The following is a 26,627-nucleotide window of genomic DNA, read 5'->3' as shown; positions in this document are numbered from 1 at the left end:
ATGTTATTGGAATTGGTGCTATTGTAGACAGGTTTTCTGCTTTAGAAAAGAGTAAATCTTCATCAAGAAATTACCACAAGTGTAAAATTAGATGAAATCAAGCTTAAAGAGAGCTTTATTGACAGGTGTTCTTCCCTCGTATTGCTTGTAAATGGAACAATACAGGGAATCGGTGATAACTGTACATTGTATGCAGTACACCTTTGCTGGTAGGAATCCGTACAGTTGGATTGGGGAGGAAAAAACTTCACAATGGTGGGGAGTCCATTGTCAGAGGATAGTATGGAGTAAGGGAGATGCTGATCAGCCAATAAAAACTCTACCAATATAAGATTCTGTCATTGTACACAATCTATTGGTCCTGACTATGAAGAACTATCCTTGTATGTAGGCTCTTGAAGACTGCAATACCATGTTGAGGGGAACAGTACTTGTTCCCACTGGTTGTCAACCAACAGGTAATTGATATGGCCACCCGTTAACAGGGATTTGGATTGCTCAGAGTAAGAATACATTTTCACTTCAAGGGACACATTGTCCTGCACATATTCAACACAATATATCCAGTGCCACTCACTGTCAAATGGTATTTAGACTGCAGATTTTTATGTAGATGTGGAATGTGGCTCATCAAATGACAATACATCCTGTAGGTTAATGATTATATGTCTTTTCTGTCTGTTTTGTTATCAGTTCTCATCACGATCTTATATTTCAGTAAATTTGTACTTTGGCAATGTTTAATCTCTTGCAGCTAGGTTTAAAATATAATTTTCACTGTGGTCAGTTTCCTTTAGTGATCATGTACTTTTCTAGCTCTGTCTCCTAAAATGATGGAAGTCCAGCAAAAATGAAGTTGTAAAATAGGCAATACATAGCCTGTTCCATCTTCACAGAGTTTATGTTCAACATTTCCTTTTTCAACGTATACCTCTCCTTTCTTTCAGACTGTTGTTAAGGACTGTCTTAAGTAGTATCTCTTCTCTCATTCTAATCACACATTGTGTTCAATTATTTCATTGTTAATTACTTCCTTCAATTGTATTGGTTATTTATCTTGAAAATCCATAATTTTAATTGACTATAATGAGTAAATAGTCTTCACAAGTTTGCTGCCAGATCACGTTGTGCAAATTCCACAATATTTCCTCGGAGCAACTGTCTGACATCTTCAGGTGGTTCAACCTTGCTGGTTGAACCACCTGAAGATGTTGGACAGTTGCTCTGAGGAAATATTGCGGAATTTGCACAATATGATCCGGCGGCAAACCTGTGAAGACTATTTACAACTTATCTGCTGGGAAAGCTTTAAGAGTCACATAGTGTAATGAGGTTTTAAAATTTTATTCTGCACATACTTGGTTTTGCCTAAATACTGCTAGCGAGCTGTCATAGTCACTTCATTTAAAAAGTCTTGATTCACTGTTATGGTCCCCCTGGCTTATTGCTGGTGAACTCACACTGCCCACCTATAGGGGATTCCTTTTGTGTACAGAAGTAACTGAAGGTGTATCAAGTGCCGTGTGACTTACAGGCAATAATTACACAGCTGTTATTTTCCTCGATCTGTGTCCGAACTGGACTAGTTTTTGAAGGGTAATGATCACTCCATTTACTGATCATTAAACCCACTTTTATCTATTTATGCTTTTGTTACACATATGGCAATGGAAGATTTGTAATTAAATGTGTGTAATATGGTTACAGGAAGGACAAAGCTCTTTCTACATTTTTTTCTGAAATGGTGAACAGTGAATACAGTATGTGAGGAACTGGCACATCTATCAGTTATTGCTCATGCGTGCTGACCACTGACATATCACACTATCTGGTGTACAGCTATTTCCAATTGATAAAGTGTGTAGAGGTAGTCAGGGAAGGTGAACAGAGAACCACTGGTTGTGTAATTGGGGGCTGAATGCAAAAGCCCTTATGTTCACTTTTTCTCAATGTCTCCTAATTTGTTATACCCTTACTTTTTTCTACTCTAAGTCTTAGCTTCTTTCTGAACACCTTTCCTTGCCCCATAAAGTTTCTTGGAAAAATCCATTACAAGTTATTCTGAAATCTTTACTATTCCCTGCAAACTCCCATTTGACTTTTTCTTTTGCCCTGATACACATTACACACCTCTGAGCAATTAGCAATTACTTGAAGTTTAATGCTTTCATAACATTGTATCTCCTAATAGCCACCCCTTTTACAAAACTGTAGTAATATATTCCTAAGGTCATTAAGTATTTACTTAAATTTAATTTGCTAATCTGTTCCTTGTCACTTTGAAGTATCCATTGTTAGTCATTATTTAGCTATATAAATTTGTCTACGTTTAAGGTGGAGCCGCTTCAGTGACCTCTGCAGTGACTTCAACGGAGCTACCATGTTCTGGCCATGCAGCAAGATTGTTGAACTTCTTGGCCTGCCTCATGACCCATGCCTCAGTTAAGGCTGCCATTCTACATTTAATGGTTTCTGGAGGGCGGTATGCAGCACTTCTGCCACAGCTCTGTGCAGTCTTATGCTACCCGTCTGACTCAGCTACTCATATACAGGCACAGGAATGTGTTGTCTCTGTACTGCAATCTCTGTGTGATACAGAGATTGCACTAGCTCCAATTCCAGGACAGGGGCATTCCACAACTACTGTTACACATGAAACATATCTTGCCAATGTACTACCTCCCCGTGAGCTGCTGTCTGCTGTGTGTTTGGCATTGTTAGAACATGTGGCTAATGTGGAACACAGTTTTGCTACAATGCTTCCAGCTGTTCGGACCTTCCTCATGCTCACAGAACACGACTATGGTTTTGCTCTTCTAAAGAGGTAATGATTTTACTATGTATGTATACAATGCTGGGAAAAATGCAACACCCACAGAGACAGTCATATAAGTGACAAGTGAGGTGATATATAGTTCATCATTGGAGGAGTATATGACAATAAATTCAGGCCACCTGAAACACATGTCACAGTAAAGGGTTCCCAAATACCTGTATCAGTATACAGTGTACCCTCCTCTGGTGACAAAGCATGTATTCTCCCATGCAAACAACCATAAAGGTGCCAAATGGCAACCTGTGATAGATTGTCCCAAGAATCTTGTGCCTTTTGTTGCAATTTGGCAATGTTTCTTGCAGGTCTTGGAGAACGAATGAGTCCCCACGTCATCATGTCCCACACGTATTCAGTTGGCTGGCCTGGGAAGTTGTACACCATGATAAGCACATTGCATCACAGAAGTTGTATGTCGATGTCTATTATCCTACTGAAAAAGCACATCACCTTCCTGTTGAAGAACTGGCAGTAAGCATGTAGATGATAATGTGTGCAATGTAGTGGGCACTAGTTACTTTTCCCTGTAGGAACACCAAATGTGACCATGAGTTGCAACTGATGGCCCCTCACACCATGAAGCCTGGGGTTAGACGTATCCTCTGTGGGCTAATGCGTTCAGTAATAGGCTGCTCACGAGGACTGCTCCATACATATATATGTTCATCACTTACATACAGACAGAACCTTCTCATCACTGAGGACAACAGAACATCATTCCATTCTCTAGTAGCCATGCTTCGTAGTGTCATCATGTCTGTGGTAGTCTGGCCAGAGCCACACGTGATTGTAATGCTGCTGCAAGCAGTTTTTTCCCCAGTGATCTGTGATGACACAGAAGGTGCAACACATGCCCAGATTTCTCCCTGGAAGACGTTCAGTGGGCAGCCACTGCTCGCACAGTGCATCGATCTTGACATGCCTCTGTACCACATGGAGGTCCAGAAGCTGGTCTGCAGGTGCAGCAATGTTCCACAGACCACTATTGGAAGCAGCAACAGATCACCAATATATTGTTTTCAACATGTGCACCGATCTGTTGATACAGCCATCCAACTTCCCTCAGGCCCACAATGTGACCCCTTTCAAATGGCTGAAGCTGTTCAGTAGCAGTATGTACTCATTGTTGGGGCATGGTTGTACCCTAAAATGAATGTTGCACACATTATTCACCTCGAATCTCAGCAAAGTTACTACCTGCAGAGTCGAAACAGAGGGTGCAGGTACAGTCCTCCTGAGCACCACCTGATCATCGATGATCGTGGCTAATGAATCAGTAGCACTACACTCCCTCAGTATGCATACTCCGGTGCCACTGAACACATTCTTTGATGAGAGTGTTGCATTTTTTTCCGGCAGTGTATATCCTTATTGTTTGAAACAAATCTGTTATTTGTCTGTTAAAGATAACACATGTCAGCATGGAAGATTGTGTTTCTATAGCACTAATATGGTGGCTCGGTTTTTCTCAGGCTCTTCTCAGAAACATATATAAGTATAGATGATATAAAAAAATCTTACAATAGTCACTATGTGTGAACCCATGTTTCTAATGTAATTTTTTTTTGCTTTGCTTAGCTGTATGGAGAAAAAGACAGATGTATTGAGAAACCTGTTCCACAAATTCTGTACTGGCTTCAGCAAAGATAGCTCAGACTGTTTATCAACTCTGTCTACTAGTTTGGAATTTCTAAGAATATGTATTTCTTTGGATGAAGAAGAGCCAGGTCTTGGTTTGCCACCAAGAAGCTTTGTTATGACAGTACCAGAACTGGCAAGAGTTCTAGGGTGGAAAAAGATAGATAAAGATGAAGCAGAGAAGCAATGTGCTTCTGACAACCTTGAGAAGAGTGCGGGTGCTGAATTGCCAGTAGATGCTACAGAGAAAGTGCTGAACACTTCGGACACAAAAAAGCATCCTCTATATTGCCTTGAGAAACTACTTCGGGTGTGTAACACAGTTATCTAGTTTTTCTAAGAAATAGAGATTTAATTGAAATGTATAATTTAATTGATTTGTTTTCTTTTTTTGCCATAGGACTGCAGCACAGAAGAGGATGCACTTGAAAGCCTACATGAAAATGTTTCTAGCCTCATCCATTTATTAGAAGATGAAGGAAGTAAACCAGTTGAAAACAAAGGTAATATACAATTGTAGTATTTAAAAAGTGTTGAAAACCATATCACTGGATGTTATTTATTTTTTGAAAAGCTATTTAATGCTTCATGTATATTTGAAAAATCGTGCTGTAGCTCTGGGTATTTTTGTTTTCTTTAATTCATTCACACACCATGTTCCATAAATCACACCATGAAAGAGAGCCTTCAGGGAAGTGGAATGCTTCAAACTGGCTGTTTCTGTCATAAAATATACTAGGAACACATTACAAGAAGTGCTAATCTACTCACACTGATAAGTTTGGGAATTACTCCTAAGTTACTGTGTATACCTAAATGAGGAGAAAATCGGTTACTTTGGAAAATGGCCTGGACCTTCTCTTATATGACTCAGCTGCTGTTTTCTTCTGACACTTCAAAAAAAGCAATTTCTTTACCCAGACCATATCGGCTGCATATACATTGACAATGTCCAGTTTGACTAAATTCAAATGTTAAAGTCATGCAGAATTTACGTCTGTGAAACTTAATATTCTGATAACTTTTAGATGTAGCTAATGAGGTATCCCTTTAACCTTGTCTTCAAAAATCTGGAGATTTTCAGTTTCGTTCTTGAAGATTGGCAACCTGTTATAAATTTTTGCACCAAATATAAAAATAAATTCTGACTGCTAGACAGATGTCCATAATCTACATGGAAATTATTTTTACTTCTAGTATTGTGGTTGTGAATTGCAGAATTCATTGTAAATTCATTTTCGTTTTTAAACACAAATACCGTTAGCCAATATGCTGGGTGCATCACCAAAATTTGGATAAATTTAACAGTTTATTTAAACGATATGCTATTATCAAAATGATAAATGTTACAAAAAATTCTTTTATTTGGTATATGGGGAAACTCTATAGAACACAGTGATTCAGTGTTTCAATCTCTACATTTAGTAATGGCCCCCGACATGATCTGAAACACGCGCTTACCCGACCTAACATCTGAGGTATATTGACCAGTGCTGCCTGAGTGATGACCCTTAATGACATTATCTCGATATGTTGAGATTATTGGAGACCCTTTCACTTATGCTCCATTTAGTAACCAAGTAACGAAACCGATCCAAGTAACACAAATGTGGATTTATTTATAAACCTCGGAACAATAACAGAAATAAGCCTCTTGTGACCCCATACATTATGAGATGTAGAACAACTGTTATGAACAGTACAACTGGCTGACAATCAAGGGTCAGTCAGCACTGCTCCGTGCATATATATGTGCAAGTTGCTGGCAGACAGCGTGGCAGAAAATGGCGCCTCGGGCACAGACCTCCAACGGGTGGCTTCCAGCGACCAACCCACGTTGATACGGTTAGTGGCCCATCCAAACACACACACACACACACACACACACAAAAACACACACACACACACACACACACACACACACACACACACACATCCTCCTTCCTCCTGTGGAATGGTATGTATCTCAATGAAATCCATGGACTTATGGATCTAAGCCCTTAGGTGGAGTTGCCAGTAATTTTTTGGTACTCAATGAGAGTTCAGTAATTAGTCACAATTCTGAGTAATCCTGTTCTGCAAACTTTTGGATATTACATGCAACAATCCATAATTTTATTAAATTGTGATTTTTCATATTTTCACTTTCACTGATATGTCTGTCTGCTCATTTGTCACTGATGTCTTCTTGGGAACATTTTGACTCAATTTTTGCAATTTACGACATCATAGCCCATTCTGTGCATCATTTGATAATTAACTTTATCAACACTGTTATACTGCATTAAAAATATAATCACTAAATTAACTTCTAGATCTATTGGATTCTTTTATTTCCACATTCAGTGCTGTGTTATGTGGTAGGAAACAACAATAAATTTATGACTGTGAATGTCATTTGTCAGATTATCCATTTGAAGATGCTGAGCTGGTGTAATCTAATTAGTGTCACCAGCTGTTCTTTATAGCTAATCATCTCTTATTTTAAAATGCATCTTGTAAATTCACTATGATAGAGGCTGTATATTTAAAGCCTCACTGTGGCAAATGTGGTAAAATTGAGTATACTGTGGTTATGCTAAGTTCCAGCATGCACTTGTTTTATGCAGAATTATGCCTCTTTCGTACATAATCTAAGAAATTTTGTCTGTAAATTGTTTGACTGTCTTTCTCTACTCCACTATTTCAGCACAGTACAGGAAATGTCACAGAAATTTGCAGTTTTGCACAAATAAAATTAGTTCAGTGCTGTTTTTTCACAGCCCTGAAGAATTCGTTACATTTAGGAACCCGACACAATTCATTAGCATGTAAAAAAAAAAAGTATGAGAGAACAGTCTAGAATTTTACAGATAATACAGTTCATTTTATGTAATGTTAGCTTCTTGTGGTCTAGGGGTTAGCATCACTGCCTTTCGATCATGGGGTCCCACATTTGATTCCTGGCTGGGAGAGAGATTTTCTTCGCTCAGGAACTGGGGGTTCGTGTTGCCCGAATTATTTCATCTTATCTTCATCAATGTGCAAGGTGGTCAAGTGGTGTCAAATGGAAAGACTTGCACCATGCGGTCATGCAGTACGAGATGAAGTGTCTCAGCCAATTATGCCATACATCTACATCTACATACATTCCCCGCAAGCCACCGTACGGTGGGGGGTACCTTGTACTAGTTATTTCCTACGGCCATTTCATTTCAGTTTCATATAATGTGGTGTTGCTTATGGTTATTTTATAAGGACTATATTATCCATGAAAAAGTTTAGAGTTGTAATGTTATTTGTCTTTTTATTCTATAAACATTCTGTTTCAGATTTTACAGAACCACTCATTCCATCTCCAGAATCATTGCTGTCTCAGTTTGCTGTTCGATCCGTTTATGTTGTTGGGGAAGTAGATGATGAAAGGCTGAATTCCACTTACTGGCTTGCACCACCACCTGTGGATGATGCTGATCAAGACATGGAACAGGTTGGTGCCATTATAGCTCACATTTCACTATGTCATTGTTTTTTGATTTATGGAGAGAGGGGAATTTCTGTTTTTGTGTAAACTGCAATTGTTAGATCTCTGCACACAATCTTTTTCTGTTTTCTATGCGTTTCATCAAGATTTTCAATATGACACCATGTTCCAATTTATTATAGGTTACCTGTGATCTTATGGAAATTACAAGGCAGTATCTACCAGACTTTCATTTGCCTATGGAGACAGAGCGTTTGTATCGCATAAAAGATCTGGCCGCAGATGATGAAGCTGAACAAATGAAGAAGAGAGGTGAAGAGATGAACAAATATTTGTCACCAGAAAACAAAAACAAACGACCATTCAGTGAGTGTCTTCACAGTTCTAGTTTTAGACTGTATTATTATTATTATTGTGGGTAGCTCATTTTGATGTAACTGGTGGAGTATAAACCTAACATTTCTGTTTCCTAGTTGCACCCATGCGTGGTCGTGGGTTTGGGAGGTCTGTAGCCCCACAAAGAGGTGACTTGTTTCGTTCAAGACCTCCAAATACTTCCAGGCCACCTTCCCTTCATGTTGACGATTTTGTAGCCCTTGAAATCTCAGGGCAGCAGCCCACTGGTCCTACAGGCTATAATAAAATATCTATGCGTACAAAGGTAAATAGAAATTTCAAATATTTTCTGTATTCAGAATATTATGTTGTATAATGTGATGCTTGTTCAAACAATATTTTCCCCAAACTGATGATTTATGAAAGTTGTTTCTTGCAGGACATGATTTCAACAAGACCAAGGGGCCGGGGAAGAGCATTCGCTTCAGACAGAGGACGCTTTTTTGGCTCAGCTGCTCAATATAATCGTAGGGAAAATGGACGTGGTATGTGTGACACTTTCAATTTTCTCCTTAACCCCACAACTTTGCATACTTTTCTTTTCATCTTTATTGGCTAGTGCTCTTCAGAGCAAGAAATTTAGGAACTATTTTTATCTAATCAAATTTGTACTTGGCAATGTATGAAGCCTGTAAACTATGTAAACATAAGTATTCTGGTAGTTTTACAGTGCTTCATTTATCAGTTAAGACTGTCACAACACATTCATATTGTTTAGCATTAATGATGCAACACAATTCTAATGTCTGTGTGTGATGAGAATTTGGCTTGCCTAGTAAGTATTTGAATTATTTAGCAATGAATAAAAACTCACAGGTTATATTAGCATTGTGTTTGCTATATTATCAAAGTTTACAATTATTCAAACTCTAGCAGGACATTGCAAGTTTCTTATTTGCACTTTTGATATTCTCATATTTCTTATTTTGATTTAACACTTGCAGTGTTGATGAAAAGTACCCGTTCTGTTTAAAATAAAACATAACATTGTTAACATAATGACAAGGAAAGCAGAGGAACCATGATTGTGCAATACCTATTGTAATTAGTTGTCGTGTTGTTGAATTGGCATCCCTTTGTAAGTAACTAATCGTTGCTTTCAGTTCTCCTTTTTATGTGCCGAACCATTAATTTCTTAAAAACATACACTGAGGAGGTTGCTGAATATCCCGTTGGGGTATATCTCGAAACTTATTGTAAGATTAAAAATGCGTACTGAACTTGGACTCAAGCCTGGAACCTTTCCTTACATGGATAGTGAGCTATCCAGGCAGGACCTACAAACCCCCGCCCCAAAACACCCATCTCTCACTCTCACTCTCTCACTCTCTCTCTCTCTCTCTCTCTCTCTCTCTCTCTCTCTCTCTCTCTCTCTCTCTCTCACACACACACACACACACACACACACACAGCTTTTACTCAACTAAATAAAAACTTAAAATTATTGAAGAAGTGCAGAACAATGGAAACTCTGCAGCAGGAAGAAAGTACGATGTGAGTGAGGGTTGTATATGTGACTGGCAAAAACACAAAATGCATCGTCAAGAAACAAATGGTAGTCACAGGCATTTTGCACCCAAAAAGCAAAGCATCTGGACCTCAAAACAGCTCTGCAATTATGTAAATGAGAAGCGACAATATGAACGTGCAGTGGCTAGTGAAGTGGGCCAACTCAAAGCAACTAGGCATCACCGGTTTCAAATCTGGCTAGGGCTGGCTACCATGATATTTCAATACAGATGGATTACTCTTCCAGAGGAATATACCATCACTCAATGACTTCCAGACAATCATGAGGTAAAAGTAGTAAATTTACACTGCTATGTGATAAATTTGCACCGTGAACATTCCTGTGTACCACTCAACAACACCGTGAACAGGAAAAGGGAATCCATTGTCATGATATGAACTGGCAGTGAAGAGCAGCAAAGGTGTGCAATGATGTTGTGTGTAAGTGGTGATGGAGAAAAACTACACCTATGTGTTATTTAAAAAGAAAATTATTCTGAAAATATCAGTGAGAGGTATGTTGGTGAGAGCAAATCCAGAAGGGTGGAAGGACCCTTGTGATTGACTGGGTGACTCATGTTTGGCAATGTCACCCGGGTGCAGTACTGAATTTACAAAACATGTTGGTGCTGGGCAGCTTCCGTGGATATACAACTGAGGAAGTGCGACACAAGTTACAGAAAGGGAAAGCTGACTTGGCCATTATCTCTCGTGGCCTTAACCCTTTCACTGCTGTGTACGTGCTAATGTGCATGCCTTTGTACCTGTCCCAGTGTGGTTTGAACGTGTTTACGTGTGCCACCAGTCCTTCTACCTGGTACTCTGAACGTGTCTACGGTTCTGCCAGGTAGAAGGCATGGTGGTGTGTGTAAACATATTCGGAGCACACAGGGACAGGTACAAAGGTGCGCACGTTAACATGTCCAGAGCAGTTAAAGGGTTAACATCCATCCTGCAACCACTAGATGTGTATGTAAAATGGCCATTCAAAGCTGCACTTAAAACAGCAGTATATGCAATGGATGACCAATGAAAACCACGAGTCACAACAAGTGGAAAAATCAATTGACCAGATTTGTCCTAGATCTCTGAGTGGGTGCAATGTGCATGGGACTCCATTCCACCACCACTGCTGGAAAAATCCTTCAAAATATGAAATGTCACTAACTTAGTGGACAGAACAGAGGACAACACTGTATGTGAAGATGATGACGAAAACAATGATTCTCCCATGTAAAATGTAAATTTTCACGGCCAGAATTGTCGCAATTAATAAAATATTCCAAGCTATTATGCTGCGATCGAAGGGGTTTCACTTTAAGACCTGACGTTTTGCCCCCATCTGTGGAGAACATTTTCAAGGAGGATCTTAGCTTTGTTGAATATCCGATTTCCACCCTGGCTTCTGCGAGCTCGCATGCAGTGGCATGACATCATGTGGCACAATTGGCCAATTGTGCTCACATATTCAAAACGTGTGACGTCACGCCACTGCGCATGAGCTCGCAGAAATGGAATTTTGCTGTAGTCAGTAGTGAGCCAAGGTGGAAATCGGACATTCACCAAAGCTACGATCCCCCTTGAAAATATCCTTTGCAGATGGGGACAACACGTTAACACGTTGGGTTTTAAAGTGAAATGCCTTCGACCACAGCATAATAACCTGGAATATTTTATTAATTGTAATGATTCTCACACTAATAGTGGTGAAGAAAGTGATGATGAATATAATCGTTTTGGTGGAATTTTTTTTGTAAACAAAACACAAATTAAAGCTAACCTTTTTTTCTTTTTCTTTTTTTTCCACTCTTAAAATTGGTTGCACAGATTATTCAATGACATGGATTATTTGCGTGTATATGGTAAATAACATTCAGATCTCACAGATTACTTTTTCAAATAATATCTACATTGCATGCTTTCTTTTCATTAACTGATTTATGCAGAGACTGCATGTAGAGTGGAAGGTAACAAGCGCAAGTATGTGCTGCCAGGTGTAGAATTATATATCAATCCAAACCATGTATCTTTTCTCAAAATATGTATGTGAGAGAGAGAGAAAAGTAATGCCTCTGAATTTTTCACGTGAAACCTAAACTTTTTTAAAAAACAAATGTTATTGACATTCTACATTTTTATTTTTCATACCTACATATTTATTTCTCAACACAGTCACCCTTGTGAAGAATGCATTTCTTCCATCGAGACCAGTTTGTTGATATGTCTCTGTAGAACGTTTGACTTTGTTGATGGAGCCACAACCGCATATTTGCTTGCACTGCTTCATCACTGTCAAAGTGAAGTCCTTGAAAGTGTTCTTTTTAAGTTTTGGAAACAGATGAAAATTGGATGGTGCCAGGCCAGGACTGTATGTAGGACGGTCAGTGACAGCGACCCAAGGCATCGGATTGTTGCAGATGTTTCAGCACTCGTGTGTTGTCATGTTCAAGGATGGGGTGCTCCGTGTGTGGGTGGATTCTTCAAATTCGTGCTCTCAGTTTTCTGAGTGTATTGAAGTACCTTGCAGAGTTTATGGTGATACCTTTAGTCATGAATTCCAAATGCACCACACCTCTTAAACATCCCAGAACACTGTGAGCATGGCTTCGCCTGATGATGGCGTGGTCTTGGAACTATTTTGGTGTCAGTGATGCTCTGCAACAGTTCGCCATTTACGCTCTCTTGTTTTTGCGGTTGAAATGGTGGACCCAGCATTCATAACCTGTCAGTGTTATTAAGGAACCCATCACCCTCATGCTCAAAGTGCAAAATAAATTGTTGACAGATGACCAATCTCCTCTGTTTCAAGTCAGGTGTGAGCATTCAAGATGCCCATTGTACCCACAGTTTTCTGTACTTCAGAGCTGCAATGATGGCTTATATATGCTCTCGTGATATGCCAGCATAACACAACACCTCTCACTGGGAATGTAGTCAGAAGTTTCTGCTCAGATCACAATTTGCCTCATTTTGTGGAAGTGCATGTGAAGTGAACCAGTGAAAGAAAATTGTGTGAAAAACTGTGTTGAAACAGTCCACTGAATAGATGCTGATCGAGACACCAACCAGACACACAACAGGACAAAAAAATTTTGCAGATGACATGCTGTCAGAAAATGATGAAAAAAAGCACATATACTGGTGTAAAATAATGCATTTCATTTAGTGATGTAATTTTAAGAAATAAAATTTGACCCACAGAAGATGACACATAGGTGTGAAACATTTCTGGGTAAATACGAAAATAAATTAATTGTGTTTGCATAAGCCCGATTTTTCAAAACAACCCAGTTTTAAATTGCAAGCATGGAAGAACATCAAGAGGAACTTCAAACCTTAGTAAAATGAGTATGATATGCCAAACTTACACAAGGGCTGTTTCTGTGTTATCTGATGATTCTTCTCTGATGAGTTCATTACTTTTGAGCATGCCCTTCTACAGTCTGTTGACATGCAGGTAGAGTTATGTCAGTGAAGTTGAAGGGGTGTTGTGCTGACACTTCATTAGTAGGTGTGGAGAAAAGGACTTCAGATAGCGTATATACCCAAATGCTGTCTTTAAATTTTTGACAACTGTGTAACAAAATGTTGATGCATTATACCACTAGAAGTGCCTTAATACATTTCACACTTATGAACATCACTTTCAGCTGAGCTTATGAATAATTTGTGTTTGTAGTTTACTGTTGACCTGATATAGTTGGTCTTGGTTCTACTGGAATCTAAATAGGTGATAGGAGGAAAATATACAGTGTGTTTCAAAAAGAATTACCTGATTTTGGGAGGAAATAAATACGAAACATGGGACATGTTGGCAAGGAAATGTGTGTTGTGTGATAAAAAACTGGAATTGGGTGTAAGAGAAAGTGACTTATTAGCTTGGTCAGCCATTACAACAAGTTGAAGTTGAAAATAATATGATAAAAACTTAAGGTTGAACTGTTGTAATGGAAATACATGGTAGGTTAACTGTTTTCTGTTATGTGTTGCTGTGCACCATGCACCATGTGGTATAAGTAAGTGGTTGCCTTTCCCTTATTTTACAAATCAACATTTCTAATGTTTTAATTTGCATTTTTATAGCTGTTATATTACTGTGTGACATCATAGGGACAGACTTACATCAGTTGTCTTGAGATTATTTTGAACATGAGCCACAGTTTTTTTCCAATCGTAGCTCCCAGTTTTTGAAACTATATCTTCCAAGTTTTGGTTTTTGAAAATTGGCAGATATGTGTGTCATATTGTCTGTCCTTTCTTCTCGCCAATGTTTTGTACATTTTAATCTCCTCGCTCATTGTCTGGAGTACCTCCTCATTTCTTATCAGTCTGCCTAATTTTTAACGGCCTTCTATAGCACCACATATCGAATGCTTCGATTCTCTTCATTTTTGATTTTCCCACAGCTCATTACTCACTTCCATACAATACTGTGCTCCAAACGTACATTCTAAGAAATTTCTTCCATGTTTGATATTGGTAGACTTCTTTCGGCCATGAAGAGAGAACATGATTGCTTTATGGATGTCATTGAACTTGTAACAAGAAGGGAAGAGGAAATTATTCAAGAATAAATGTTTTAAAAATGCTTAAGAGTCTTGTCAGCATTAATTGATGCATACAAAACTGTTTTATTGTGCCCACTCAGATCATGCTAATTGTGGGAAAAAGTTCACAATTATTTTTGGTGTAACATTATTGTGCTCCAAAATTTTAGTGGCTTGGAATGACTAGAAAACCTATGAATGATGAAAACATACCTATACTTGTGCCCAGAATGCACAAATCTTTTGCCACCAGCCATTGATTGTCTAAGAGATATTGCCAGTAAAAGAGCAAGTGACTATAGCAGTTAACTAATTAGATAGCTATGCAGGATGTATGGTTGTTGCCAACCAGTTTGATTTTGATAATTCAGTAGATATATCGGTATTTATTTTTGTTTCCATTTAATTCAAACAAAATATACTTCTTTTCATTTAAATAAAGGAAACGAATAACTTCCTGGTCAGTCCAGTACTACTACTTTCCTTTCATTCCACACACAACTGCTTCATTCATCAAGCGAACCCAATCATGCCTTTAACACGGTAGAGTGATTACATGGAAGGAAACTGAATGTAGGAGCTGAAAGCCAACAGCCAAAGCCTGAGTTTCCAGAAGCGGTATTGGACTGTTCACATGATAAGCTAGAATCAGTTTTGCAAAATTGATTTATGGTAAACCAGATTTGGGAGCTTATGTAAATGTAGACTTTTAATTTGATGGTATGGAAGGGAGGAGAGAAATATGGATAAATGGGTGCAGTATGGGTGATGCCAATGAGCCATCAGTATATGAGGGTTGCTACTTACCATATAGCAGAGATGCTGAGTTGCAGGTAGGCACAACAAAAAGCGTATCACAATATAAGTATTCGGACAACAAGGCTTTTGTCGAAGATAGACAACACACACACATATGACTGCAGCCTCTGACAGCAGTTACACTTATAATTTTTTCAGTCTTATCCTGGTCATTTGATCACATCACTGTGCACTGAGAGTGGGGCCTCAGCTGCAGTCATTGTATGAGGTGTGTGTGTGTGTGTGTGTGTGTGTGTGTGTGTGTGTGTTTGTCTTCTATCTTCGACAAAGGTGTTGTTGTCTGAAAACTTATATTGTGACAGTCTTTTTGTTGCGCCTATTTGCGACTCAGCATCTCCGCTATATGATGAGTAGCAACTTTCCTTTTCATAATATTGGTACATTCCATCCTGGATTTTCCATTGTTTGATTCATCGTATTATGAAACTGTTTAAAGAGGTTTCTGCGAGACTGACTTCAGATAAGAATTATATCATGTACTTTTGTATTCTAAAAATTGTATCTGTGCTTTTTTGCAGCAGCTGCATTTATAATTTTTTCTCTCTTATCCTGGTCATTTGATCACATCACTGTGCACACTGAAAAGCATTTGGTGTTTCTTGGAGTGACTTTTATCATTTTGTTTTATGTATTTGGGGTATATCAATTATGTTTGTATATTTTTTGTAGTAATGTCTTGTTATGGAGTAGGCTTTGAAATAGCCCAGTCTTACATGACTTCTCATTTATATTTGTCTAAGACTTCCTGGGATTGGATAGTAAATATGTGGTAAAATATTGTGTTTTCAGAATAAATTAATTTCTGTCTCTGTTCAGGTGCATCAAGGAATGTTAATCAAATGCCACCAAGACTTGGGAACAATCGAGATGCTGTTTCACCTGTTTGGCCACAACTTGGAAATGAGGTGACAAATGCAAGCAATCAACAAGTCCAGACAACTAGAACGTTTCGTAGTCCTGAGCTACGAGATGTGCGCATGTTACCTCGTTCTGAAGAGAAGTTTTCTGGTGTGACGGGTGTTGGTGGGAACAGATTTGGCGGTGGTAGTGGCAGTGGTAGTGGGGGTGGTGGTGGCAGCAGTGGTGGTGGTGGGGGAGGAGGAGGTGGTGGAGGAGGAGGGGGGGGAGGAGGAGGAGGAGGAGGTGGAGGGGGAGGTCGAGGTGGTCGTTCTGGGAACTGGACCGTCAAAGACAATAGTAGAGAACGGTTTGGAGGTCAGACTGTTAGAGGAGGCGGCCGTAGAGATCTTGGGAGACATGCACGATCGTTTACGAGGTGAGGTACTGGTTGTATGTTTTGTATGTATATTAGTATTATTCAAGAAGTATCGTGAATTTATCAGGTGTGATGCTGATGTGAGAGGCCACATATACATTTTCCAACAGTAAGGGAGGATTATTTTAGTGAGAATTAATCTGGCTTTGTGTGTAAGTGCTTGGAGGGTTTTATATTGATAAAGTTCGACTTGCACCAAACTGTGTGAAGCAGGACTGTCTGCCATATATATGTGTATAAATAGTCAGTGTGTTTTTGATGCATGAAAGATTTTGAGATTTGTCATGAATGATCTACTGTGAATAGAAATGTTAATTTATTCAATGATTGCATAAATATCCATAAATAAGAGTGTAAGTAATTTTTCATTCATTCCATGTTAATGTCAATTTACAAATACTGTGGTGTTTAGAAATAAATGATAACGCATCTGTGTATAATTAATGTAATATGTTGTGCTTTCCTAAAAATATTGAAGGCTTTTGTTGTTTCAATGTGATTGAAAACAGTATATTCAATATACAAGATAGCCTCATTTTTTTTAATACGAAAAGTTATTTTTGTTGACCTTTTTAAGTAAAATATTTTCTTACTAGTCTCACAGCATATATGCAAAGTATATCTTTTCTTCTACTTTCTACAGGTGATCTGCATTGATCCTTTGTGATTTTTGTTCTGTTGATCAAATTTTGTACCAGTGATTTAAATCTTAACTACATTGTACAACATTCAGTCCAGAGAAAGACGATGCATAATTTCTGCATTTCAGTGTTTTCAATCAATAAGTGTCATTTTGTAATGAAAGTAGTTATAATTAAATGTGCAATCTTAACTGCAGATAACAGCTGTTATGAATATTAATGTTAAAACCAGTATGAAATGAAATAATCACTGAGTTTATGACACAGCTATTTTTTAAAATTGTTGAGTTCATAAGGAAGAAAGTATTGTACTTTGTGAAATACTTGTCGGACCAGATGCATCGTGTTGCACCAGTTGAATTACAGATGAAATAAAGCTGTATTTTCAAACAGTGTTGTGTTAAAGAATTTTGTTATTAAAAATACTATATTGAAAATCTTTGGCATTTTTGAATTATTATAACCTCAAGTCTTTCATTCAAGTAAGACTAGATACCCTGAATGGACTGAAGTTAAGAGGTTTGTTCTGAACTCGTACCTTTGACTTATTCAAAGTGAGAATATACTTTACTAAAATTTCAGTATTCTCTTTAGACTGAAGACTAGATACTATGATCAGATTTAATTATTGTTATTATTATTCTGGATTTTACAATGAATTTACATTTTCTGGTAACCCAAAATTATACATAAAATTTGATTCCTGGTGGTTCCCATTCCATGATTTGTCATGGCAGTCTGTCCTCTGACAGCCTTTTTGTATATCCATAACATATGAGTTGTTTTTGTTCCACAAAACCAGTAATCGAACTTGTGACATCCACTTGCTTCTTGATGATGTCATTTCTAGCCCTTATACACCGGGGTATCCCTGCAGACAGTCTCCAAAAGTCCAACGCAGTTGCCATCAATCTTTTCGTTAATTGAGATTTAACTGTCCATACTTTTATCCATATGTCATAACGCTTTTAGTAGTTGTTATGAAGAATTTTCTTTTTTGATCTGTTGATCCCATAAAATATGACTGTTCCAATAGTGAGTTTTTCAATGTTCATTCTTGTATTAATTTCCTTATGTGATTTTTACTCCTAGATATTTGTACTCTTTGTGAGATGTGATTGCTCCCATTCCTTCTTCCAGTGTCAAATCGTGATGTTTTCCTTCTACATACAAACATATACATATCCAGCAATCAGTGGACCTACAGAACATGCTCTGCTTCCACGAATTTCCTCCATTCCTTTCTGTTTTGTACTTGGTTCCTCCAGGTGTCTTCAATCACTAGGGCTGCCACGTCCTTTGCCAGGTCGTCCATCCAGCCCTGCATAGGTCATCCTATGGAGTGTCTGGTGTTTGGTTTCTCCTCAAGTGCCGTGGTAAGAAGAGGAACAAATGAAGATTTGTTCCTGCTGTTACCCTGAAGGCTCTATTTTTATGCTCTTTTAATATCCTAGTGATGTATTCATTCTCTTTATCACCTTATGCCAAAATTGTGTGGTCCACCAAGCTGTAGCGAATGTATAGTACTGTCATTCATTGAGGTTTGTAAGTTCTTACATTTGTTCTTTCAATTTTTCAACACTTTCTGTATTCTGTATTTTATAAAGTGTCAGTGGTAGGCTGCGTTCCTGATGTAATTCCTTTGTATATTTAAATCCAGGTCAGAGAAAGTGTCATATTTTTATTTTTGCTGTTGAGCTTTCATGCACATAGGTTCTGAATTGCTTTAATTATGATAGGATTAATATTAGATTATTTTATAGCCTTCCACATACTGAATGAATGTATTTTATCATAAGCTTCTTTAATGTCTAAAAATACTAAGTGAAAGGGCTGATTTCGAATATTTTTCTTTTCAAGTTTTTGTTGCAAATAAAATATGGTCTCTGGCTGATCTTGGTGCTCTGAAGCAAGTTTGTTCTTTTGCTACCATTACCTTAGAGCTGTCTGTAAAAAAATTTTAATAATCCTGTCTGTAAAATGTGGTAAATGTATTAGTCACAGTTCTTATCAGTTTTATGTTCACCTTTCTTTTCCTTTTTTATAAATGTTGATATAAATCTTACTGTCCAGTCTTCTGGGATGAACTTGGCATTTAAATTTTTTCAGAAAGGGTTATGAAAAGTTTATGTAAATTATCTGTGCCATATTTCAACAGCTAAGTTGGAGGTCCTGTGATTCCTGTAGCTTTTCCATTCTTTAAAGAAACTTTTATTATTTCTGTGTCCCAAGACATGCCTTTATTATTTTCTGTTATCTCTCTTTCCATTATTAATTTTATGCAAAAATTCTTTCTCATTTTCTATCAACAGTTATTTAAAATATTATTTTCCTCAGTCCAAATACTAATAATTTTGGAAGGTAATGCCACCAGGCGTTAAGTAATGTATGAAGTGCATATTTGAACCGTCAGCTGTTTTTATTTTAAACCCATATTCTACCAGTTTCGGTCTTGAACCATCTCTACGGATGTTATCCAAGGATACAAATAGTTGTATGTGTATACATGAAATGTTAACAGTTTTTTTTTTTTTTTTTTTTTTTACAAAGAAGTGCAAAAGTGCAAAATAACATGAATACTTATAACAAGAGTTAATATTGTTTAAGCCACCATATTGCGTTAGTCATTACTTGAAATGTGTAGTGCGTGCCATGACTGTAAATATATGACACAGGACGTGAAAGGCAAACATCCGAATACTAAATGTATATAGAGCAGTATTGAAGATAAGGTCAGGACTGTAAGTATAACTTATACAAAATATTGAGATGTTAGTCAAAGATATTTAAAAGAATATTTTTGTCATATGGTATAAAAATGTCTCGATGACAAGTTATTTCGTAATGTAGAGGACTAGACTATCTTTGGTGAACATCTTGGGTACAGTGTCATATGTAAATAGAAAACGAAGTTGCTATCTCCAAGCTTAAGATAACATAGATGTTACAATACAAGGTAGAAACCATTATAAAATCTGAATGTTACATAATAGCATATTCATTGCAGATACCTGATGAAATGTATATAAACAAATGTCAATTGTATCAGAAACATAATGGAAATCGCATTGTAACATTAAAACAAACTAAAATACAGTGCTCAGAAATGGGTTTCAATGTGACGAATCAGATCCCACAAGCAAAGATATGTAGATGACACCATTATACTAGTCAATGGCAATGACAAAGTGGTCAACAAGATTTACAATCTGTTCAATAATGCTCACCCAAATTTAAAATTCACTATAGAAAAAGAAAAAGGTATTAAAATTAACTTCCTGGACCTAGAGATTGCCGGCCGGTGTGGCCGTGCGGTTCTAAGCGCGTTAGTTTGGAACCGCGTGACCGCTACGGTCGCAGGTTCGAATCCTGCCTCGGGCATGGATGTGTGTGATGTCCTTAGGTTAGTTAGGTTTAAGTAGTTCTAAGTTCTAGGAGACTGATGACCTCAGTAGTTAAGTCCCATAGTGCTCAGAGCCATTTGAACCTAGAGATTTCGAAAGCAGATAACTCACTATCCTTTAACATATACAGGAAGAAAACTACCACAGATATTACTGTTCATGAAACATCCCGCCACTTCCATAGGATGATTGACAGGTTACTAAGAAACCCCATGTCTGCTGTAAACAGTGAAATAAATACACAGAAATCAGCACCTGTAAGTAATGGATACCAAGAACTGCTAGTTGATATGTCTTACAGAAAAAGAAAGAAGCTAAAACAAGCAATGGAAACTCCAAGATAGACTGTAACAATATTATGAAAAGGAAAGTTGCTACTCACCATATAGTGGAGGTGCTGAGATGCAGATAGGCACAACAAAAAATGAGTGTGTGTGAATTGCGTTTGCATGAAAGAGAAAAAAAGTGTGTGTGTGTGTGTGTGTGTGTGTGTGTGTGTGTGTGTGTGTGTGTGTGTTGTCAACGAAGGCCTTAATGGCCGTAAGCTTATTTGTGATAGTCTTTTTGTTGTGCCTATCTGCGACTCAGCAAAATCAAAAAATTACCCTAACTAAAGACAGAAGTATTTAAAAAATCTAGGTACATAAGTTTTCCATGTGTAGGTAGTATCTCGGACAAAATGAGCCATGTGTTTAGGAAAATAATGTAACATTGGCTTTTCAAACAGATAATAGCATTTCAACAATACTGCAAAAGAAATTAGGTGCCAAGAAGTCAGTATGTGACAGGCCAGGTGTCTACAAAATCAATTGTCAACAATGTGAAAAGTTTTACATGAGCTAGACTGGGAGGAACCTAAACACAAGGTTTCTTGAACACACACAGCAATCAAACACGTCAGCTCTAGGCTTCCATCTTAAAGCTCATAACCACGTAATAAGTACCGTTGATCAGAACTCGAAAATACTACATCAAGTAAAAAAAAGGGTTAAATGATGACTAACTGACAACCTCAGCTGCTGACAGGTGTTGTTGATATACCTTGTATGAACCTTCTGGAGGAAATTGAAATCTTTTGAAACTTTAAAACACATCCAAATAATGTTCTCAGTCAACAAAAAGATTTGAAAAATAAGGCTTTCTTTGAGTATTTCTCTGAGGTCTTTCACTTAACCTGATTTTAATCCATAGCCTGTCTTTTTGAATTATGCCACTACTCCTCCCTCTTACCCGCCATCCCCTTAGGCTTATCTTCATGATAAACCTTATAGTTTAGTTTTATACTATGAAGAGAATGCCTTACATACATGTGACAAGTTTCATTTACCATTTCAATGGCAACATCTGATGTTGATAACACTGTTATTGCACACAGTTTTCTTATACCCCCTGCTGGGTTTCTTCATTATGCGATAGTGCAGATATATTATAATGTGGTTTATTATCTGCATCCTCTGTATTACTGTGGTTCATTATAAACATTTTTGAAATGTCTGTAACTTCTCTCCTGCTGTTTTACACCGCATATACTAAACACTCAGTAATTCTATTTTTAACTTTTATTACATTTGACATAGACTTCTGCTCAACAAGTGGCCTTCACTTAAAATATGTTCTTACTCCCAAGATGTAGTTCTCATTTTAATGAACAACAGGTCATACATTCCTTTTTTTACTTAAAACTGTGTATTGTTAAATGCTATTATGTACATAACCATCATGTATTGATATATTAGATATGTCATCTGTAGCCCGATGTCTACATTCCATCTAACATTTTTTAAGTCTGTACATATGCAAGTACATATTTTGTTTAGTAATCACTTGCCTTCATTATGTAATGAATTTTTTCTATATGTCTCTCAAAAATGTGTACTCAATAGTGGAGCGTTCCTTATGATACTAGCATCATTGACATACTAAGCTTCCAATTCAATGAAGGTTTCCTAAAATATAGTCAATATTTAACAGTAATTGTTTCACTAACATAACGTAGATGCATATGAACACTAGTGGCATTTAAACCCGTTTCTCAGAACTGTATTTTAGCTTGTTTTAATGTTACAATGTTTATGATATAACTGACATTTGTTTATATACATTTCATCAGGTATATGATATGAATATGATACTAGTATGAAGGCTTTCACGACCGAATGACATATCTTCTGGTAAACCTTCCGGGATGTAAGGTCGTGGTCCATGAAACTCTTCAGCTCCTAACATTTCGTACAGAGCTGCGCTGGACATCTTCAGAGGGGTGTTTCTCCTCCGGTGAGTCTTGCCGGCAAGACTCACCGGAGGAGAAACACCCCTCTGAAGATGTCCAGCTCAGCTCTGGACGAAACGTTAGGAGCTGAAGAGTTTCACAGACCACGACCTTACATCCCAGAAGGTTTACCAGAAGATATGAATATGATACCATGTGACATTAGGGTTTTGTAATGGTTTCTACCTTGTACTGTAACATCTATGTTATCTTAAGCTTGGAGATAGCAACTTCGTTTTCTATTTACATATGACACTGTACACAAGACGTTCACCAAAGATAGTCTAGTCCTCAACATTACCAAATAACTTGTCATTGAGATATTTTTATACCATATGACAAAAATATTCTTTTAAATATCTTTGACTAACATCTCAGTATTTTGTATAAGTAATACTTACAGTCCTGACCTTATCTTCAATACTGCTATGTATATATTTAGTATTCTGATGTTTGCTTTTAAAGTCCTGTGTCATTTATCACAACACATTTTAAGTAATGAATAATGCAATATTGTGGCTTAAACCATTTTAACTCTTGTTATAAGTATTCATGTTATTTTGCACTTCTTTGTAAAAAAAAAGAAAAAAAAAAAACCTGTTAACATTTCATGTATACACGTACAACTATTTGTATCCTTGGATAGCAACCGTGAAGATCGTCCAAAACCGAAACCGGTAGAATATGGGTTTAAAATAAAAACAGACGATGGTTCAAATATGCATTTTAAACAAATACTAATATATTTAATTTGTTCTCTTTCTTTAGAATTATTTCCTCAATATTTTCGATATCTACCTTGTTTTCAAAGTTCTTTCTCCTCCAGTTAGAATATTAGTTTTATTACAAGTTTGTTCCCAAGTCTTACTTTTTACTCATGTTACCTTTTTACTAATTTCTGTGAGTTGCACTCTTAATTCTATCTTGTTCTGAATTTTTGTGTACTTAGCCATTTTAAATATTTCTCTTTCTTTGTCCTCCTTTCTCTTCACCTGAATCAAAATAATACAATGATTTGTACCTTTGCTATTAATTGCTAGACCTAGAGCATCTTTGGCTGCATCGTGTAAAGTATTAAAAATATATTTATACTATATTTCTGCATTATCAGATTCTTATAATTTGAATCTTTATTTTCATTTTGAAGTCTTCTTCATTATTTAAAAAAAATGTTGTTACTTTATTCTGTAGTCTTCAAATATTCCATGTTCCAATGTCAAAGCCTGTTTCCGTAACTTTTTCCCTTTACCATTTAATCCGTATGCCTTTGTTCTCTGCCCCCACCCGCCACCCCCCAATAAATGGGATGTTGGCCCATTGCATCACCCCCAAATGTTGAGGACTGGTAATTTTTATTTGAGGTTGCCTTCAATAAGCCAATAGTCAACTATAGATGCTAGTTTCGGTGCACCTCAGGTACTTTATTTTCCCAGTGTTACGTTTTCTCTTGTACTTCTTCTCTTTATTTTGTTAATTCATGTTGTGGCAGTGATATTTTTCATGTCTGGTGCAAAGTGAGATCAAAAGTGCGCGAGAGTTTTTTTTTTTGGTCATGTGTTGTTTTTTATCTTTGCCGCAAGACTATAGGATCTCCTAGTTTTTGTTACTTCTCTGTTGTTTTTAGTTTCTTCTCATTGTGAGTTTTCACGAATAAATATTACTTCGTTAACTCATTATACCGGACGGCTATGCGACTATTTGTTGTAGGCAAGTCGCCTAGTCTTTCTACAGTGTTACTTATTTGGTTTCAGTCTCTCTCAATTTATATGCGCAATTAATGAAACTTGTTAAGCAGTTATGGTGTTGAGCCAGATGGGGATGGAATCTGAGCAACAGACATTTATTGGTACAAGTATTTTGACTGTGTACAAGCCTTGTGTAAGGCTTCATAAAAACTGACCAGTGCTGCATGTACAAATATTAGCACTCATTTTTATGACATTCTTCTGTTGCTAAAATACCATTATACTGTTAAGCCCACTACACTGATCATTAACACCCATTTGAACTTATGTGAGATACCGTACACAAATCAGACCTGTAGAATGAAGAGAGTGAGGGTTTGCGGATGTGTAGCACTTGGAAGGATGTAACATTTACTGTAAGAAAAATATTAAATGCACAAGAAGGAACCAAAAGAAATAAATGCTGCATGTGTACAAACTCTTTAAGTTTTAAAACTGTCAGATGTTCAGTGTATTACTTGGATTAACACTCTGCAACCTACACTTCTAATTCCTCCAACATGCAAGGTGGCTCTCCAGGAAGACACTGGACTTGCACTCAGGAGGAGCAGGTTCAGACTTGTCTCCAGCCATCTGGTTTTAGTTTTTGGTGGTTTCCCTTAAATCTTATGGCAAAGACAATGTGGGAAATTTTAGAGGAGACTGGTAGAATCAGAAATGAAGAAGGGCAAATAGCGTCAAGAGAAAAAAATACATTGGTAACAGATGTGTTCAGTGTTGCAAAATGTTAAAATCAAAAGATCCTAGTGCTTATGATACAATATCAATGAAGTTAATTAAAGAGTGTGCTTCATAGTTTAGTAACATGTTAAGCTATCTGTGTAACCAGTAGTTTACCGGTGGAACATTTCCTGAATGGTTGAAATATGGTGAAGTTAAGCCTTTGTTTAAGAAAGGAGATAAAGAAATGCTGTCAAATTTTCATCCAATTCCACTTTTGCCACCATTCTCAAAAATTTTAGATAAAGTTATATACAGTTGACTTTTGAACCATCTGACAACAAATAATATATTGTCCAACTGTCAGTTCAGATTTCTGATATTGAGAAGGTTATCTACACATACAATGAAAATGTACTTAATTCATGACACAATAAATTACAGAATAGTGGTATATTTTGTGACCTGTCAGAGGCATTTGACTGTGTAAATCACAATATCCTTTTAAGTAAGTTAGAATATTATGGTGTAACAGGAAATGCAAAATAGTTCAAACAAAGGGTGTCATTAGGAAAGAGACATGAATTATGCTATCGGGCAAAATCCAACTTGGAAATAATTATATGTGGCATCCCACAAGGTTCCATCTTAGGACCCTTGCTTTTTCTTGTTTATATCAAGGACCTATCATTAGTAACATTACCAGATTCCAATTTTGCTTCATTTGCTGATGATACAAACATAGCAATAAATACGAGGCTGAGTCAAATGAAAACCTTAAATGTTTTTTTAATATTATTTATTGTGCAGAGGTGGTACAACATAATCTCCCCCATGCTCGATGCAAGTCCTCCAGCACTTACAAAGTGCATAAATTCCTTTAGAAAAAAATTCTTTTGGTAGTCCTCGCAACCACTCATGCACTGTGTGGCGTACGTCTTCATCAGAACAGAACTTCTTTCCTCCCATTGCATCTTTGAGTGGTCCAAACATATGGAAATCACTTGGGGCGAGGTCTGGTAGGTATGGGTGATGAAGAACACACTCCAAATGCAGGTCTGTGATTGTTGCAACTGTTGTAAGGGCAGTGTGGGGCCTTGCATTGTCATGTTGCAAAAGGACACCTGCTGACAGCAATCCACGTCGCTTTGATTTCATTGCAGGCCGAAGATGATTTTTTAGGAGATCTGTGTATGATGCACTGGTGACAGTGGTCCCTGTAGGCATGTAATGCTCCAAAATGACGCCTTTTTCGTCCCAAAAGAGAGTCAGCATAGCCTTCCCTGCTGATGTTTCTGTTCGAAACTTCTTTGGTTTTGGTGATGAGGAATGGTGCCATTCCTTGCTCACTCACTTCATTTCCAGTTGGTGGAAGTGAACCCAGGTTTCGTCCCCAGTAACAATTCTTGCAAGGAAGCTGTCACCTT

General features: G+C 37.3%; 1 protein-coding gene across 1 annotated transcript in view; it reads left to right on the top strand.

Moving 5' to 3' along the window:
* The window catches only part of LOC124787733 (protein virilizer), a 107,001-nt gene extending 89,479 nt beyond the window's left edge, over positions 1-17,522 (top strand). The window contains exons 12-20 of the mRNA XM_047254582.1: positions 2,335-2,824; positions 4,412-4,781; positions 4,872-4,974; positions 7,783-7,940; positions 8,117-8,300; positions 8,408-8,595; positions 8,710-8,815; positions 16,022-16,213; positions 16,304-17,522. Coding sequence (XP_047110538.1) covers positions 2,335-2,824; positions 4,412-4,781; positions 4,872-4,974; positions 7,783-7,940; positions 8,117-8,300; positions 8,408-8,595; positions 8,710-8,815; positions 16,022-16,213; positions 16,304-16,485 — 1,973 coding nt within the window. The 3' untranslated portion in view covers positions 16,486-17,522. The remainder of the gene's footprint in view (positions 1-2,334; positions 2,825-4,411; positions 4,782-4,871; positions 4,975-7,782; positions 7,941-8,116; positions 8,301-8,407; positions 8,596-8,709; positions 8,816-16,021; positions 16,214-16,303) is intronic.
* Positions 17,523-26,627: the final 9,105 nt, after the last annotated feature.

Source organism: Schistocerca piceifrons, chromosome 3 (assembly GCF_021461385.2).
Source record: "Schistocerca piceifrons isolate TAMUIC-IGC-003096 chromosome 3, iqSchPice1.1, whole genome shotgun sequence".
NCBI lineage: Eukaryota > Metazoa > Arthropoda > Insecta > Orthoptera > Acrididae > Schistocerca > Schistocerca piceifrons.
Note: the sequence above shows the minus strand (reverse complement) of the source record. Positions and strands in the feature narration are given on the sequence as shown.